At 40.7% G+C, this 20,107-nt stretch overlaps 1 protein-coding gene and 1 non-coding gene across 2 annotated transcripts; one reads left to right on the top strand and one right to left on the bottom strand.

Annotated features, from left to right (window-relative positions):
• Positions 1-2,860: 2,860 nt before the first annotated feature.
• Positions 2,861-3,430, bottom strand: LOC128578292 (dual specificity protein phosphatase 18-like). The gene has a single exon (XM_053580882.1). It carries the CDS (start codon positions 3,428-3,430, stop codon positions 2,861-2,863), a length of 570 nt encoding a protein of 189 aa, XP_053436857.1.
• A 10,852-nt stretch (positions 3,431-14,282) lies between these two features.
• On the top strand, positions 14,283-14,389 carry LOC128578640 (U6 spliceosomal RNA). Its single transcript, XR_008377779.1, has one exon. It is a non-coding gene; the product is annotated as a U6 spliceosomal RNA (small nuclear RNA).
• The last annotated feature ends 5,718 nt before the right edge of the window (positions 14,390-20,107 follow it).

Genomic DNA, 20,107 nt, shown 5'->3' with positions numbered 1-20,107 from the left:
GGTCATTGCAGAGGTAATTAACTTCAATGAGGTCATATTGGGTTAGATTGAGCCCCTAATCTGATTGGTATCCTTGTAAGAAGAGGAAAATTTGGGTACTACACACAAAGGGAAGACAGATGTGAAGACACACTAGGGAAGATAGTCATGTGGCCACCAAGGTAGAAATTGGAATGATGCAGTACAAGCTGAGGAGTGCCAAGAAGTATCAGTAACCACCAGATGCTAGAAAGAGGCAAGGAAGCATTCTCCTCTACATGTTTCAGAGGAAGCATGGCTCTGTTGCCACCTTGATTTAGGACCTCTAGCCTCTGTAGCTAGGGGGTAATAAATTTCTGTGGTTTTAAGCTGTCCAGTTTTGGGTATTTGTTATGGCATCCTCTATGCAACTAATACAAACTGTGATAACTTTCCACAGGTGGTTGCAAAACAAACTCTGGTACATCCATACAATCATAGGATGGATTACTACCTGGGGAAATCCAAAAGACATTATGCTGAGTGAAAGAAGCCAGTCTCCAGAGGTTACATCGTATATGATTCCATTTATATGAAAAATCTATAGAGAAGGAAAATAGATCAGTGTTTGCCAGAGGTTGGGGTGTGGTGAATGTTTGACTTCAAAGGGGAAGCATGAGGGAAATTTTTAGAGTTGGGGAACTGATCTGTATCCTGATTGTGGCAGTAGTAACCTAAATCTATGCATGTGTTAAAACTCAGAACTGTGTAACCAAAATTAGTTAATTTTGTGGTATGTTGATTTAGATATTTAAAAACAGGAAAGCATGGGCACACACATGTATACACACATACACATATATATACCTAAATAATTTTCTTTTAAAAATGCTTTAAAAGAAAATTTCCATCTGAGTTTCTGCCAGAAAGGCTGTTTTGTGGGGGCTCTGCCATACCAACCCTTGTGTTCTATGGGCCTGTTTTTCCATCTGTAAAAGGAGGGGATCTGTCTAGAGCAGTGATTGCCTAATTGTGTCCTAGTCACTCCCTTTGTGGAAGTTGGGAAGTGATGATGGGTTTGGAGTGAAAGGACATTCAGATTTCGCTGGGCTCTGGACAAACAAGTACTCTTCAACGGGAGTAATTGTACTTTTGTCTCATATATATATGCGTGTGTATATATATGTGTATATATATTTTTTTGTTGTTGTTATTTGCTTGTTTTGTTTTCTAAAAGCCTCTGGATTAGAATAGGTGAATCCAAGGCAGAACCCCAGGCACCTGGAGAGTCTGAACAATCCTGGGTTCCAGGACCTACAAGTGGAGTTTACTTGTTCATCCCTTTTGCAAATGTCCCTGTGGATCCTGGTAGCTAACAAGGATCCAGGCTGCTGGCTCTAGCAGTGATTCTAAACAAGGTATTTGAGGGGGAGCTAGAATTGTGCTTCTTTGTGGCCCCTTGGATACACATGGATTAAACACAATGGGACATCTGAAAAGGCTCTAAATCTAGGTCTCCTCGGAGGTTCAGTCCAAAAGGATCCTAAACCATTTGTTTCTACACACTGAATTTTTTTGATGAGTACTGTGTAAACAACAAAGGGCTATGTACAGATGGGGAAAATGCCGTTATGAGGATGTGTGCTGACCCCAAACCAGCAGGGCCAAAGAGTATCATTGCCCTTTACTCCTCCCATGAAATAATGTGCCAGGTACTGTGCTAAAGTCTAGTCCTTACAACAGCTCTGTGGGAGAAAGTGTGTCATTGTTTTGACAGGTGAGGAAACTGAGGCTCTAAGAGAGGCCCCAGGTCATAATGGCAGGAGATGTCAGAGGTGACAGGGTTGGGTCATGGTCAGCAGATCCAGTCTCCCAAACCAAGCAAGGTCCATGAGAGGATACCCTGAGGCCTAGTGTCAGGCCTGCTCTGTCTCATTACCTGCGCTGGGAAAAGAACTATTGTTCCTTTCACAAAGGCTGGTGAGGAATCACAGAGGACACCTTGAGACCTTACTGTCTAGCATAGTACTCAAAAAAAATTTACAGTGTTTTTATACTTTATAGAGGGAAATGTTTTCTTCAAAAACTAATATATAAACCAATCTAGAAAACCAGACAAAGGCGGCGCCTATAGCTCAGTGGGTAGGGCACTGGCCACATACACCAAGGCTGGTGGGTTAGAACTCCGCCCAGCCTGCTAAAACAAGGACAACTGCACAGAAAAATAGCAGGGAGTTGTGGTGGGTGCCTCTAGTCCCAGCTACTTGGGAGACTGAGGCAAGAGAATCGCTTAAGTCCAAGAGTTGGAGGTTGCTGTGAGCTATGATGCCATGGCACTCTACCGAGGGCAACATAGTAAGACTCTGTCTCAAAACAAAAACCAAAAAACAAGACAAAAAAAAAAAGAAAAGAAAAGAAAACCAGACATAGACCACTGTGGTTGAAGGTGGTGGCAAGGGTAGCCTAAGACTCACCCAGGGCTCCTGGACTACTTGAAGTTCACTTATCAAGTAGGTTGGCATTTACTAGGAGAAGCATAAAGGGTGCTAAAGAACTAGATGGGATTCTGGAAAACTCACTCTGGATTAGCCAGTTTCAAGCTGGGGTTGGGATTCCAGGCCTGCCACATGTTTGGTGTTGCTGACAGGTCTATCTGAGATGGGTATCACTTGTGCCACCCTGTTTCTGCCAGGCCCCACCAGCCTGACCTGCCCTCCACAAAATAAACATTTTCACCATCATACATTTAGTGAATTTTATTCTTTAAAGATGTTAAAAACTCCATCTGCCCTTCTTTTTTTCTTGCTGGTCTACAAGGCTCATCCTGTTTTCTCTACCAGCAAGACACCAATGTTCAAGTTTGCTATTGGATCGCGGCAGATGTCGGGCTGGCTGGGATGGCTCACATCGGCATCATCAAATTCAAGTCTTTCTCATAGATATCAGGAATCACACCAACCGGCGAGTTGACCATGTGCACTGTGTTCTTACTAAACAGCTTGAACTCATAATGGATGAGCTGTTCCCAAAAGCCGTTGTTGGGCCGGATGATGGGGCGGCATGACTTGGCCCATGTGTGGGCGTCCAGCAGGGTCATGGCATGGTATTTCATGAGGTAGGCAAGGCAAAGGGCAGCTGAGCGGCTCACTCCGGCGGCACAGTGCAGCAGCGTGCGGCCCTGTTTCATTTCCACGCTGTGGATGTGATCAGCAATTGGGTCAAAAAAGTCATAGAGGGACGAGGTGGGAGTGTCCGCCACGGGTACCTGTACATACTGAATATCCTCGAAGAACGTGTTCGCCACCTCCACTGACACGTTGATGACCGTGGTGATGCGGTTGTTGGACAACATGACTTTGTTGTTGGCAGCCACACCATTGCTGATGTACAGGCTGTTGGTTATCTGGGAGAGGCCATGGATGGTGGGCTGCCTGCCAGCCTGAGATGGAAGAGAACTCGGGGAGGTTGTCATCAAGGCGGCTGGTCAGTGGCCTCTGTGCGCTGGTTCAGGGCACTACCCTTGAAGGTGAGTTCAGGGAAACACCCCTGCCGCGAAGTCTACTACGAGGGTTTTGGGGAAACAGGACTGGTCACCACTGTCTTCTACAATGCTCTTGCCACTCCCACCCTGTGCGTCACAATCCCCAACAATCAGGTTGTGGTGCTTTGGTTTCCATGGCAATGGCCATTTGCTGCGGTCAGGGCAAGGGCCTCTGAGCCAGAACTTCAGAGAAATCTGAGATCTCTTTCCTTTTTTATCTTTTTACATAGTCGTTTATTTTCCAAGGCCTAATTCTTATCTTTCTTGACTTTTTACAATGTTTTGATAGAAGATATCTATTTTATGCTTCAATTATTTGACCACACTGAACACAATATGTATGAATACTTCTATTCCACTCGTGTTGGAAAACAGGGCTTACACTTTGCAAAATAGCAGCATCATATTTTAAGTTGGGAAACAGTGCTGGGCTCATGTGATTTGCTAATCTCTCTAAAATTATAGAGAGATATGGCTGGACTTGGTGGGCTGGCCTGATAATTCTTTGTCCTGCTTACAAACACATCAGGGATGGTTGTAAGGGAAGAGTATTGCTAACTGATATAGAGCCCATTATCTATCATGGAGTTGGCCTGTGGTAGACATTGTGACTAATTAAGCAATGTCACAGTCCATTTATATATATAGCTCAAATGATTTATCACTCAATTTTACTTTATTGCCTGAAACAGCTTACATTATCTTGTCTACTTTCCTCAAAAAGAATGCTCACATCCTTTGTAAATTACAAGTTACTCTGTCCACCACCGATGGTGTCTTCACAGTAATATTCTGGAACAAATAAATGCTACTTGGTAATTGGGCCAAAAATTTGACTTTTAAAATGTTACCTGACATTTACATTTCGTCTCAGATAAGGTTTTTGTACAATTTTGCTGAGAATCAAAAAGGACTATAAACTAAACTAACAAATTGTTTCACAGAGTGGCCATGAGACTCAAATATTTCACTCTCCTTCCATCATTTTGGTTTGTGTGCAAAGGTGTGCTGTGATTATGAACAATGATGAAATAGATACTAGCCTTTTTGTGATGATCAAGAAAACGATAACCTTAAGACACAGCACACTTTTCTTTCTCTCAGTTGTCATAATCAAATTATTTTGCATTACTCAAATTGTCAGTCCCCACAAGGCTATCTGAAAGGAATCAGAACACAAACATGAAATAAATATGAAACTGCCCATTTGGGATAGCTCATTGGGCTAAAGTTATTTAAAATAGTTTATTCTAACATCTCACATAGGGTATTAAGAAGACCTTTGTAATCTATGGAGTAATGTGGAGGCCCTAAAAGAGTATATTATTTCATAAGCATACATTTCTTTCTTTCTTTCTTTTCTTTTTTTGAGACAGAGTCTTGCTTTATCACCTGTGCTGAAGTGCAAAGGCGTCAGCCTAGCTCACTGCAACCTCAAACTCCTTGGCTCAAGTGATCCTCCTGTCTCAGTCTCCCAAGTAGCTGGGACTATAGGCCTTCACCACTGCACCTGACAAATTTTTCTATTTTTAGTAGAGATGGAGGTCTTGCTATTTGTTCAAACTTATACTGAACTCCTGGCTTCAAGCAATCCTCCCACCTTGGCCTCCCAAAGTTCTGGGTTTACAGGCATGAGCCACCACACCCAGCCAGACCTACACTTCTTAAACTTTAAAAATACATTAAAATACAAGTGTATTACCTCCCACCTGTAATCCTACCACTCTAAGAGGCCAAGGTGGGAGGATCCCTTGAGGTTAGGAGTTTGAGACCAGTCTGGGCAACATAGCAAAACCTCATCTGTACAAAAAATAGAAAAATTAGCCAGACATGGTGACACATGCCTGTAGTCCTGGCTAATTGGGAGACTGAGGTAGGAAGATTGCTTGAACTCAGGACTTCAAGGTTGCAGTAAAGGATGATCATGCCACTGAACTCTATCCCAGGTGATATAGAGAGATCTTGTCTCAAAAATAATTACCAAAATTAACCAAAATAATTTCAGACACTATTCTCAGAGACAAGCAAGACCAATATTAAACAGTTTTATTCATTTATTCTTTCATATTCTGTGATTTTTGGATATCTTAAAGGCTTTTCTTGTGTAGACCAGGTGTTGGCCTTTCCTTTCCTTGGGTCTTGAAACAGGTCACTTTGAGATTCCCACTTGTCCCTACATTTCCTAGTTATTCAGTAAAGAAAATGTATAAGGGACTTGCCCAAGAACACATTCTCTTTACACCATTGTGAAAAGACTCTGGATATTAAGAGCTGATTCATCTTTAGATTTCTCAATTCAGTAGTCAATGCTCTTTTCAATTTGATCTAAGCCTGCCTTTCAAATATCATTCATTCACTTATTCATCAGATTTTTATTAATAATCTATGGTATGCATTCAGCATCTATACTAGGCATTTTCACCTATATAATTCCTTAGTTCTGACTAAATGAATAAAATATTCCTGGTAAATACAAAATTTACGATCCTGCTACCTTACCTTTGCCATTCATTCCTCTCACTTGAGAAAAATCTTCACTTTTCTCTGTTTCCTGTAGCCTATCTAAGTTTCAAGAGTCAGATCTATTAATTTGAAAAGAAGATCAGGTTAGGCACAGTCCTAGCACTCTGGGAGGCCAAGGCAGGAAGATTGCTTGAGCTCAGGAGCTTAAGAACAGCATGAGCAAGAGCAAGACCCTGTCTCTACTAAAAACAGAAAAATTTACCAGGTGTTATGGTAGGTGTTTGTAGTTCCAGCTACTCAGAACACGGAGGCAGGAGGATCGCTTGAACTCAGGAGTTTGAGGTTGCTATGAGCTGGGCTGATGTCATGACACTCTAGCCTGGGCAACGGAGTGAGTCTTTGTCTTGAATATATATATATATATATATATATATATATATATGATCAAATGAGCATCCATCTTCCAGTTTGTATCAGGAATAGTCCTGGTATGGTGTAGATCCAACATAATGCACAACCTTATTTCCACGAGCTTATAGTTTAGTCAGAGAGATAAGTAATCTTGGAAGAGTCCAGAAGAGAGAGTTATTGATTGTTTTATATGTGTATTTGGGAGCCAGGGGCAGTAGGGGGATGTCATAGAAAGACTTCACAGAAAACATGACCAGGAACAAAGCTTTTTGTTTGTTTTTATTATTTATTGTTAATTGTGCCCAAGTTTCATTTTGAAAAATACTCAACCTACAAAAAAGCTGTAAGAATAGAACAATAAACATCTGCTTATCCTTCACCTGTAATTCATGTATTGTTAACTTTGCCACATTTGCTTTATATTTCTATTTAGATATACAAACATACATATTTATTTATTTGCTTGTTTCTTTTTGCTAAACCATTGAGAGTTTATTGCAGACAAAGTAATACTTTAACTCTTTAGCATGTATCTCCTAAGAACAAATACATTCTACCTAATAGTACAATGACATATCCAGAAATATGATCCCACATTGTTATCTAATATGTAAACAACATTCATCTTTCCTGAAGCAGCATGTAAAAAGAAAATACATATAACTCATATTCAAATTTTACCAATCTTCCCACTAATATTATTTATAGTTCCTTTTGTTCCTTTTAATCCAGGATAGAATCAAGTCTCAACATTGCATTTAATTGTCACATTTCTCTAGCATTTTCTAGTTTTTTATTTTATTTATTATTTTTTTGAGACAGGTCTCACTTCATTGCCCTCTGTAGAGTGCTGTGATATTATAGCTCACAGCAACCTCAAACTCTTGGGCTCAAGTGATTCTCTTGTCTCAGCCTCCCAAGTAGCTGGGACTATAGACACCTGCCGCAATGCCCATCTATTTTTTCAGCGATGGGGTCTCACTGTGGCTCAGGCTCGTCTTCAACCCATTAGCTCAGGCAATCCACCCACGTTGGCCTCCCACAGTGCTAGGATTACAGGCATGAGCCACTGCATCCAGCCCTGTTTTTAGTATCTTTTAATTTGGAACAGTTTCTGAGCCTTTTATTTTGGTCTTTCTGGACATTGGTACCTTTGAAGAGCTCAAGCCAGTTTTGCAAAACATCGTTCAACTTGGATTTGTTTGATTGTTTCCTCAGGAGAGATTCAGTGAAATATTTTTGGCAAGAATGCCACCAGACTATGATTCTATATACATTTTATCAGGGGGAACATGTTATTTGTTTGTCTCATTAATGATAATAATAATTTTGACCACTTGGTTAGGGTGGCATTAGCTAGACTTCTCTAATCTAAAAGAAACTTTTCCTCTTTGTCAGTAATAGGGAATATGTGGGGGGTACTTAAGTCTGTGGGACTTTCTTTGGAACAGCACTTTGAAGAAAAAATAGTTCTTCAGGCAGACAAGAAGAAGAGAACATTCTAGACAGAAAAGAAGTATATACAAAGATATGAAATAGTGTATCAAGAAGGCAGAGAACAACTGAAAATTGCTAGAGTATACAGAGTGAGGCACAAGAAATGGCAGGTAGGATGGCTTAGGGATCCAAAGGAGCCTTAAAGCAGGACTTTGAGCTTGATTTTCTTGGCCAGGTAACATACTGGAGTACTTTTTGCAGGGAAGCGTCATCACCAGAACAGATTTCTAGGAAGCTCACTTACAGCTATGCGGATTTGAGGAGGTAAGATGGCTGACTGGAGCCAGCTTTCAATAGAAGCTCCCATCCTGAGGGAGAATTAGTGGCCAGAATGAACCCAATAAAACTGAAGGTCAGGAGCTGAGCTGGGAGAGAAGACTGATAAGTGCATGTCATCCCTGCTGAAGCAAGGTGCAACTCCAAGGAAGCAAATTTCAGGTACAAAACCCATCACAAAGAGGACAAGAGTCCATTCCCTCCCCTAAGTGAGTGGCTTGCTGTGTGCTTTCTACAAGTGAGCAGTGAACAAAAGACCTCTTGTTTCACCACGTGGGAGAGAGCTGCTGAAGGCCACAACTCCTTCTCCAGAGAGATCCTGTTGTGAGCCAGGGCATTCTCTTATCTGGCATAAAAGTCGAACAAATATTTTTTCTGCCTTTCTGAACTCCCAGTCCACCTTTCCTCCCTCTCCTGTCAGTCTGGAAGCCAACCCCCCACAGAGTGCGGAGTGTCTGGCAGTTCCTTGCTAGGGCTGGGCATTGCATGGGCTGTGGTGGAGCTGCGCTTGAGTAGAAGTGGGGAGACACAAGGGGATGAGGACTGGCCTGCGCTGTGAAAGTGCATCATGTGGGGACCCACACAGCAGCACCTCCGACTATGGCAGCACTTCTGACATGGCAGTGCACTCTTGCCAGGGTCAAATTTGGAAGACACACCTCCCCAATTCTGTGGACCACTGGCGGGAACCAGACTTCACCCTGCAGGGGTACCAGAGGTGGAATACAGCCAGGGCAGAGGCGCAGTCTCTGTGGGAGAGAATCCCCCGGCTTGGAACAGACTCAGGTGGAACACACCCCAGTTTTCAATTAGCACTGGAGGGAGTCAGTCTTCAGATCCCCCTGCCTGCTGGTGATAGAGTCTGGTGGCCTGGCTTAGGAGGCATTGACTCACCTTTGACTCTGGCAGGCACAAATCCCTGGTGCATTTGCTAATTGGAGGGAACTGGGCCACAGTCCTGTGGGGTTACCAGTGACTGGGTGTGGTGAAGGTGCAAGGTGGGGAAGGAGGCACCACCCCCCCTGGACTAACTCTTTTGCTGGGCAGGCCTTTCTGATTCCAGAGAGCATCAGAGAGAGTCACATTGCAGCTGCCAGTGGTCCCCTGCTATCTGGTTGCTGGGGACCTTTTGAACTCTCCCACATGAACAGCAATTGTGCTGCCTGGGACAATTGGTTTGGAACTCTTGACCTGGGCCAGCCACCTGGAGACCCTCCAAGGTTGAGCCCTGGTGGTGTTGTAGTCAGAGGGACTGATTATCCTCTTCCAGTTGTTGCCCAGGGGGTGCAGGGTGTCTTAGTTGCTTGTATCTCTCCCCAGCTGAGATTTCAGCCCAAAGCAACTGATTCACTGGAATTGGATAGAGGCTGGCTGAATACAAGATGGAGCCACCTAGCCCCATCACACCAAGTAGGTCCCCAGAGTCTCAGACTACAGAACTGAAAGGGACCTTTGTAAAGCTGTAGGGAAAAAGCCACAGTCACCAGCCCCAGCTCTTCAGTAAAGGGCTGGTTACCTACAACTTCGGGAGTCCTCAATCCAATTTCACCTTACCAGCTTCTCTAGCCAAACTGTGAAAAATAATTATGGGGTGGAACCAATGGAAAAACTCTGGAAACAGGAATAATTAGAGTAGATCAACTCCCCTAAGGAATGACAAATGAGACACAACAGAAGATGCCATGCATAAACAAATGGCTGAAATGTCAGAAATAGAGTTCAGAATATGAATGGCAAATGAGATTAATAGAATGGAAGTAAAGTTGGAATTAGAAATTCAAGGAGTAGTTCAAAAGTTCTCTCAATAAATCAATAAATTCAAAGACAAAAACTCCAAGGATTTAGCCACAATGAGGAAAGAAATTCCAGATCTCAAAGAACTGAGAAATACAGTAGAATCTCTCAGGAATGGAATAGAGCAGGTAGAAGAAAGGATCTCTGATGTTGAAGACAAAGCTTTCAAATATTCCCAAATGCTGAAAGAGGCAGAGAAGTGGAGAGAAAAAATGGATTACTCCCTGAGAGAGTTGTGGGACCACTCCAAAAGAGCAAACATTTGCCTTATAGGAATTCCCGAAAGAGAAGAGGATGATCCTAAAGGCACTGATGCTCTACTCCAAGATATAATGGAGGAGAATTTCCCAAGCATGGCAAGAGATACAGAAATTCAGATAGCAGACAGTTTCAGAACCCAGCACAACTCAGTCTAAATATAGCATCTCCTAGACACACTGTAATTAACTTTGCCAAAGTTAATATGAAGGAGAAAATTCTGCAAGCAGCCAAACATAAAAAAATCATGACCTACAAGGGAAAGAATATTAGAATGACTGAAGATCTCTAAGCTGAAACTTTTCAAGCCAGAAAAGGACAGTCATCGACCTTCAATCTCCTAAAAGAAAACAACTTTCAGCCCAGGATCCTGTATCCAGCTAAACTGAGTTTAATTTGTGATGGAGAAGTCATACTTTACTGACTTACACATGTTGAAGAAATTTGTATAACTAAACCAGCTCTCCAGGATATTCTCAGACCCATTCTCCATAATGATCAGCTTAATGATCTACCACCAAAGTAATCTCACCCAGAAAGCCTTGAACAAAACCCAACATCCATAATGGTGAAAGGATTGAAAATATCCACTGGACACTTGAAAAATATGACAACCAAAACACATTCCTAGCAATACTCTCAATTAAAGTGAATGGCTTAAATTCTCCTCTAAAGAGGCACAGATTGGCTGACTAGATACATAGACTCAGGCCAGATATCTGTTGCATACAAGAATATCATTTTACCTTAAAGGATAAAAATAGCCTGAGGGTGAAGGGATGGACATGTATAATTAAGGCAAATGGAAATCAGAAAAAGCAGGGGTTGCAATTTTATTCACAGATACAATAGGCTTTAAACCAACAAAGGTAAGGAAAGATAAGGATGGTCACTTCATATTTGTCAAGGGAAATACTCAACATGAAAAGATTTCAATTATTAACATTTATGTGCCCAACCAGAATGCTCCTCAATTTATAAAGGAAACCATAACAGACATGAACAATTTGATATTTTTCTGCACTATAATAGTTGGGGAGATTTTAACACGCCTTTGGGAGTGTTGAATAGATCCTCCAAGAATAAACTAAACAAAGAAATATTGGACTTAAACTTGACCCTACAACAAATGGACTTAACAGACATCTAAACAACATTTCATCCTAATAAAACTGAATACACATTCTTCTCATTAGCCCATGGAACATCATCCAAATATGATCACATCTTAGGTGACAGGTCTAACCTCAGCAAAATTAAAAGAATAGAAATTATTCCTCGTATTTTCCTGGACCATCATGGAATAAAAATTGAACTCAACAACAAGAATCTTCATACTAAAACAAACTCATGGAAACTAAATAACCTTATGCTGAATGATAACTGGGTCATAGATGAAATTAAGAAGAAAATTACCAAATTTGTGGAACAAAACGATAATGAAGACACGAATTATCAGAACCTATGGACACTGCAAAGGCAGTCATAAGAGGGAAATTTATAGTATTGCAAGTCTTCCTCAAGAGAACGGAAAGAGAGGAAGTCAACAACATAATGGGACATCTCAAGCAACTAGAAAAGGAAAAACATTTCAACCCCAATCCCAGCAGAAGAAAAGAAATAACCAAAATCAGGGCAGAATTAAAGGAAATTGAAAACAAAAGAACCATTCAGAAGATCAACAAATCAAAAAGTTGATTTTTTGAAAAGATTAACAAAATTGACAAACTTTTGGCTAACCTAACCAGAAACAGAAAAGTAAAATCCCTAATATCATCAATCATAAATGATAAAGGTGAAATAGCAATAGACACCTCAGAAATTAAAAAAATCCTTAATGAATACTACAAAAAACTCTATTCTCAGAAATATGAAAATCTGGAGGAAATAGAACAATACCCAGAAGTATGCCACCTTCCTAGACTCAGCCAGAAAGAATTGGAAATGTTGAACAAACCTATATCAATTGCTGACATAGCATCAACTATACGAAATCTCCCAAAAAAGAAAAGTCCGGGACCAGATGGCTTCACATCGCGATTCTACCAAACCTTTAAAGAGGAACTAGTACTTATATTATATAACTTTTTCCAAAACATAGAAAAAGAAGGCATACTTCCCAATACATTCTATGAAGCAAATATCACCCTGATCCCCAAACCATGAAAAGACCCAATAATGAAAGAAAATTATAGACCAATATCCTTAATGAATGTAGATGCAAAAATATTCAATAAGATCCTAGCAAACAGAATTCAGCAGCACATCAAACAAATTATACACCATGACCAAATTGGTTTTGTCACAGAGTCTCAAGGTTGGTTCAACATACCTAAATCTATGAATATAATACATTACATAAACAAAATAAAACACAAAGATCACATGATTCTCTCAATGCAGAAAAAGCTTTTGACAATATCCATCATCCTTTCTTGATCAGAACACTTAAGAAAATTGGCTTAGATGGGTCATTTCTTAAACTGATAGAGGCCATCTACAGCAAGCCCACAGCCAATATCATATTGAATAGAATAAAAGTGAAAACATTTCCACTCAGATCTGGAACTAGACAAGGATGCCCATTGTCTCCACCGCTATTCAACATGGTAATGGAAGTCTAAGCCATCACAATCAGGTAAGAGAAGGCAATTAAGGGTATCCAAATGAGGTCAGAGGAGATCAAACTCTCACTCTTCACAGATGATATGATTTTATACCTGGAAAACCCCAGGGACTCAACTACAAAACTCATAGAAGTGATCAAGGAATACAGTAGCATCTCAGGAACAAAATCGATACTTACAAATCAGTAGCTTTTATATATACCAACAATAGACAAGCTGAAAAAATAGTCAAGGACTCTATTCCTTTTACAGTGGTGCCAAAGAAGATGAAATATTTGGGAATTTACCTAACAAAGAACGTGAAAGATCTCTATAAAGAAAACTATGAAACTCTGAGAAAAGAAATATCTGAAGATGTTAACAAATGGAAAAACATTCTCATGGTTGGGAAGAATCAACATTGTTAAAGTATCCATACTACCCAAAGCAATATACAAATTTAATGCAATCCCTATTAAAGCACCACTGTCATACTTTAAGGATCTGGAAAAAATAGTACTTTGTTTTATGTGGAATCAGAAAAAAAACCTTGAATAGCCAAGACATTAATCAGAAATAAAAACAAATCAGGAGGAATCATGCTACCAGACTTTAGGCTAGATTATAAAACTATAGTGATGAAAACTGCATGGTATTGGCACAAAAATAGAGATGCAGCACCCATTACTCAGTGGTTAGGGCGCTGGCCACATATACTGAGGCTGGTGGGTTCAAACCCAGCCTGGGACAGCTAAAACAATAATAACAACTACAACAACAACAAGAAAAAAATCCAGTGTTGTGGCAGGATCCAGTAGTCCCAGCTACTGGGAGGCTGAGGCAAGAGAATCACTTAAGTCCAAGAGTTTGAGGTTGCTGTGAACTGTGACACCATGGCACTCTACCCATGGCGACAACTTGAAACTCTGTCTCAAAAAAAAAAAAAAAAAAAAAAAAAAGAGAGGTAGAAGTATGGAACAGAACTGAGAACCAAGAGATGAACCCAGCCACTTATTGTCATTTGATCTTTGATAAGCCTGTCAAAAACACAAATTAGAGGAAATATCCCTTATTTAACAAGTGGTGCTGGGTGAATTGGCTGGTGACTTGTAGAAGACTGAAACTGGACCCACACCTTTCACCATTAACAAAAGTCGATTCTCACTGGATAAAAGATTTAACCTTAAGACACGAAACTATAAAGATACTTGGAGAGAGTGCAGGGAAAATGCTTGAAGAAATTGACCTGGAAGAATATTGTATGAGGAGGAACCCTTGAGCAATTGAAGCAATACCAAAAATATATTACTGGATTACTGGGATCTGATCAAACTAAAGAGCTTCTCCACAGCCAAAAACACAGTAAGTAAAGCAAGCTGACAGCTCTCAGAATGGGAGAAGATATTTGCAGGTTATGTTTCTGACAAAGGTTTGATAACTAGAATCCACAGAGAACTCTAATTAATAAGAACAGAACAGTGCTCGCTTCGGCAGCACATATACTAAAATTGGAATGATACAGAGAAGATTAGCATGGCCCCTGCACAAGGATGACACGCAAATTCGTGAAGCGTTCCATATTTAAAAAAAAAAAAATAAGAACAGAACAAATAACCACATTTCATCATGGGCAAGAGACTTGAACAGAAGCTTCTCTCAAGAAGACAGGCACATGGCCTACAGACACATGAAAAAACACTCATCATCTTCAATCCTCAGAGAAATGCAAATCAAAACCACTTTGAGATATCATCTAACTCCAGTAAGAGTAACCCACATAACAAAATCCCAAAACTACAGATGTTGGCTTGAATGGGGAGAAAAAGGACCATTTCTGCACTGCTGGTGGGAATGCAAGCTAATACATTCCTTTTGTAAAGAAGTTTGGGGAATGCTTAGGGAACTAAAAGTAGATCTGCTGTTTGATCCTGCAATTCCTCTAGTAGGTATATATCTAGAAGACCAAAAATCATTTTACAACAAAGATATTTGCACCAGAATGTTTATTGCAGCCCAATTCATAATTGCAAAGTCATAGAAGAAGCCCAAGTGCCCATCAACCCATGAATGTATTAATGAAGTGTGGTATTGGGATCATAAGCAGCCATAAAAAGATGGAGACTTTATCTCTTTTATATTTACATGGATGGAGCTGGATCATATTCTTCTTAGTAAAGTATCTCAGGAATGGGAGAAAAAGTGTCCATTGTACTCAGTAGTATTATGAAACCAATATATAATCACCCAACTCTTGTACAAAAGATAAAACACAACTATAGCACAGGATGAAGGAGGGAATAGGAGGATGGGGGGAGGCCAGGTGGAGGGACGATAATTGGTGGGACCTCACCTATGGTGCATATTGAAAGGGTACATGTCAAATATATTAAGAGTAGAGTATAATTGTCTTAACACAATAATTAAGTGAGATTAAGGCTATGTTAACCAGTTTGATGTACGCATTCCAAATTATACATAAAATCAGCACATTGTACCCCATGAATGCATTAATGTACACAGTTATGATTTATTAAAAAATTGTTAAGAGAAAAAAATAAAATGTCCCCACCCCCTCCAAAAAATATATAGCTATGTGGATGGATTCGTAGAGAGAATGGGTGAGGTGGGGAGAATGGCAATACCATAGGGAGAGAGAACTATTGAAATAATTTAGGTGAACAATGACACATCAATTACTGCCTTTTTTGATCTGGAAGCTGGACCAAGTCCAAATAAATTTCATCTCCTTAAGTATACACATGGGGTAGGCCACATAAGAGGGTGGAATCCGAACTTTCTAGGAGTGAGGGTCTAGAATTGTGTGTCCTGAAGAGAGGACAGTTAAGGAAAGAGACTGAGAATTCAGATAATGTTTATAGTGAAGGGTGTTGGTAGGGAGAAAATCCGAAGGAGTATGGGATGAGGGTACAGGAAAGTCATATGGCTGAAAGGAATTGTATATTATGTAGTCTGACAGACAGGTAGAGTAGCAGAAGGTCCGAAGGCAGAGGTAGCAGTTGGCCTTCTTGAGCACAGAAACTTGTTGCTGCAGCTTGGATGTTTGTTTCCTGAAACCTCATGTTGAAATTTGATCCCTGATATTGGAGATAGAGACCAAATGGGAAGCACTTGGCTCATGGGAGTAGACCCTTCATGAATGACTTGGTGTCTTCCTTGTGGTAATGCGTTATGACACTATTAGTTCTCACAAGAGCTTATTGGTTAAAAGAGCATGGTACTTCCCCTATTTTTGTCTTGCTTCCTCTCTTGCCATGTGATCTCTGCACACTCTGGCTCTGCTTGGTTTTCTGTCATGAGGGGAAGCAGCCTGAAGCACTCACTAGAAGCAGATGCTGGCAAGATGCTTCTTGTACAGTCTGTAGAATTATAAGCCAAGTAAATCTCTTTTCTTTACAAATAATCCAGCCTCAATTATTCCTTTATAGTAACACAAGTGGACTAAGACAGTTGTTGTATATAAATTCCACTTTGGGTGTGGGGCTGGGGCAATTGCACAGCCAGATCATCTAGGGCTTGTTGCTGGGCTCAGCCTGGTCCTTGGTTTATGGACATTGAGGTGGGGGAGACAGATGGATATGAATATGGAAGTCTTTAGCACCTTCTAGTCCTGAATATGGATAACATGAGAAAATGATTGTGGTTTATTTGTTAGGTGAAAACAAAGTTTATAATAAAGTAGGCACATTTTTATAAAGGAAAAATATATATGCATGTATATTCATCATATATGTATATAGATCATATATATTAAATATTTATGAATCCAATTTATGGAAATATTAAGTATCTAAAGGAATTCTAGGCATTAGTAAGAATTCAATGAGTATTTGTTTTCATTGTAGATTTTAACTTTAATCTGTATGATTCATTCAAACTAGGCAGATTTTTATTTATTCAAATTGACACGTTTTATATATTTATTGTGTACAAATGATATTTTGATATATGTATACATTGTGGAATGATTAAAACTAATTAACATATTGATCACCTCACGTACTTATCATTTTTGTAAAAGTTTGATATTAGTTAGTATTTAGTATTATATTTGAGTGGTAGAATTCAAGATTATTTTCTTTGTCTTTTTAAACTTGTCTATATTTTTAGAATTTCTAAAATAATTTGTGTTATTTTTATAATTAGAAAAAAAGAGAGAATCAAGTGTATTTAAGTGTCATAAACACATCTTTTTATGGCTAATAAAATTAGCAAAGTTGAAACACTGATAATATCCAGTGTTGACACGAATTCAGAGAAATAGGTACTCTCCTGCATTGTCAGGGTTGGAGATGGGGGGATAGTAACAACAGCCAAACAATGTGGTGATGAGGATGTAGACCAAAGAAAACATTCAAAGTGTTGTGGGAAAGGTAAGGTGGTACTACCAATTTAGCAATATCTAGTAAAGCTGAAGATGCTGATATTCAATCCCCCAGCCATTCCATATATTCCATGTATACATAGCGAAAGTTAAAAACCCGTCATGGGACCGAGAAACATCGAATTGAGGATACGATTCCTCCAGGGAAAGATATGTTTGGGGAGTGCTATATAAGGGGTTTCGATGCATCTTAAAATTCTATTTTGTCCATAAAAGAGATCTAAAGCAAACATGGCAAAATGTTAAGGTCTGACACACTGGACGTTGGCTTTATAGGTATTTATTATCATGTCTGGTAGAACTTCAGAATTGCTTGAACTATTTCATAATAAAAAAAGAATGGGGAGGGGGGAGAGAGCAAGATGGCAGCCAAGTAACAGCTTCCTCGTATCTGGGCACCGTGAGTCTGGGGAGATAGGACTCCAGGCATCTCTGGCTGGTGGGATCTGCCTATCATCACTCCTGCAAGGATACAGGGAGTCAGCGAGAGACTTCTGGACCCCAAGAGGAGGACTAAAACAGTGGAAAAATGACAAGTGGTCGCATGTGTTCAATCTGTCTAAACCCGCCCGCAACTAAGTTCAGTAGCAGCAAGACTGCAAACTGGAAAGGCCTTACCTGTGAACTGTTTTGGTGTCTTTGGACTTGGCACTCAGTTGAACTGCCTTGGGGAGAGCCTGGGTGGGAGTGTGGAGAACTTTGGCCATTGTCTAGGGCCCCAGTCTGAGCTGCTGAGCCAGACAGAGCTAATAGTGTTTGGCTGTGGGCCACAGGGAGTCATTGTGAGAGATCTGCCCCGGCAAGCTCCGCCCTCAGGGTCGCAGAGCTAGAATCCGGGTGGAAGCTGGTAACCTAGTGACTGAGTAGCCTAAGGGTGGGGTCTGAGCCGCCTTGCAGCCCTAACCATCAAGGGCAGAGTGAGACTGATTTTGGCACACAGGGTAAGTGGATAGCCACTTCAGCAGTGATTCCAGCGACAAGCACTTTCCTGGGAAAGCTTCTGCTCAGCAAGTTTACAAGTTCAAAGTGCCTTTTAAGTGGGCTGAAGAGAGATTTAGGGTGTCTACCTGCTGGGGTTTAAGACATCAGCAGCCTCCAGTCGTATCAGAACTGTGATTAATATCTCATACCACAGAAGACCACGTGTTGCCCAGACAATATTCAACAACATATACATACTGCTTTGTTTTTGGTTGTGTGTTTTTTTTTTTTTTTTGGATTGGTTGTTTTTTTGTTTATTTTGATGTTGTTGATGTTGTTTTGTTTTTTAATTTTAACCTTTCCCGTACAGATCTTTTTTCTTTCTCAATTTTCCTAGTTTAATTATAATTTCCCATTGCTGCCTTTTTCAATAACTAGAACTTCATTTTTGCTAGTGTTTCTACTGATATTATTTGGTTTTTCACCCAATTTTATCCTGTAAAGTTTTCTGTTTGCTTGTTTTGGTTTGATTTAGAGCATTTTTGTCTTTCCTCTCTACATGGTGGAGGTGGGGTACTGTATCGGATCAGGTTAGCAAAGAGCTGCTGACCTCAAGGGAACCACCCAACTGGGCACCCCCAGAAGGTGGTTTTTTTTTTAAGGTTGTGTCAAAGTCCCCTACTGTACACCTAAAATGCTCTGTCTCCCTCTTTCTGTGCTTCTCTTCTTTTTGTCAACATTCCTTATTCCCACCCCCTCTCCTTTCTCTATTTTTTTTTTTCTTTTCACTCGGTCCTCCTTTCTTTCATCCCTTTTTTGCTCTTCAACCTTCTCACCTTTCTGGTTCTGTACCAAAAGGACTCATCTAACCCCTAGTCCACAGGCATGAGAACTTAAAGAGCAAGAGGAAGTGAAAGGAAAATTAGGGCAAGGAAACAGAGAAAAGAAATCACTCATGAGGAAGAATCAGCAGAAAACTCCAGGCAACATGAAGAACCAGTCCAGAACAATCCCACCAAGGGACCATGAGGTAGCTACTGCAGAGGATTCCACCTATAAAGAAATGTTAGGAATGTCAGAAAGGGAATTTAGAATAAACATGATGAAAACAATGAAAGAAATGATGGAAACAATGAAGGAAACTCCTAATAAAGTGGAAAATAACCAAAAGGAAATCCAGAAACAGAATCAAATAAGAGATGAAAGATATGAAGAATATAAAAAGGATATAGCAGAGCTGAAGGAACCAAAACAGTCAATTAAGGGAGGGAGACAAGATGGCGGACTGAAACCAGCTTTCAACAGAGGCTCCCGTCCAGAAGGAAAGTTAAGGGACAGGAATTTAGTAAGTATCCTGGTGGACTTGAGCCACACCAAGAGAGAAGGTTGAAGAACGCACATCAACACCGCTGAGGCAAGCTGTGATCACAAGGACGCAAACAAAAGGTACAAAATCCACCACCAAGCGGACGGGAGTCCCCCTCCCCCATGAGACCAGCTCAAGAGCCCCACAATTAAACAAACGGGCAGAAATTAAAGGCCCTCCCACTACACTCCATGGGAGAGACCTTCTAAAAACTGGACCTACCTCCCCTACTGGGGTGCCGTGGCATTCTCCTGTTGGGCATAAAACTGAATCAAACTTTAAAAATCCTTTGCCGCTCGGCGGTGCCTGTGGCTCAGTCGGTAGGGCGCCGGCCCCATATACCAAGGGTGGCGGGTTCAAACCCGGCCCAGGCTAAACTGCAACCAAAAAATAGCCGGGCGTTGTGGCGGGCGCCTGTAGTCCCAGCTACTTGGGAGGCTGAGGCAAGAGAATCACTTAAGCCCAGGAGTTGGAGGTTGCTGTGAGCTGTGTGATGCCACGGCACTCTACCGAGGGCCATAAAGTGAGACTCTGTCTCTACAAAAAAAAAAAAAAATTCTTTGCCAGCAACCCTGAATCCCCAACAGTCCTCTCTCACCCACTGAGGTCTGGAG

The sequence above is a fragment of the Nycticebus coucang genome, chromosome X (genome assembly GCF_027406575.1).
Source record: "Nycticebus coucang isolate mNycCou1 chromosome X, mNycCou1.pri, whole genome shotgun sequence".
NCBI lineage: Eukaryota > Metazoa > Chordata > Mammalia > Primates > Lorisidae > Nycticebus > Nycticebus coucang.
This window is presented reverse-complemented; position numbering and strand designations above follow the sequence as displayed.

Excerpts from the sequence above, each read along its gene's own strand:
- LOC128578292 (XM_053580882.1), bottom strand. The coding sequence starts at position 3,430 with ATGACAACCTCCCCGAGTTCTCTTCCATCTCAGGCTGGCAGGCAGCCC.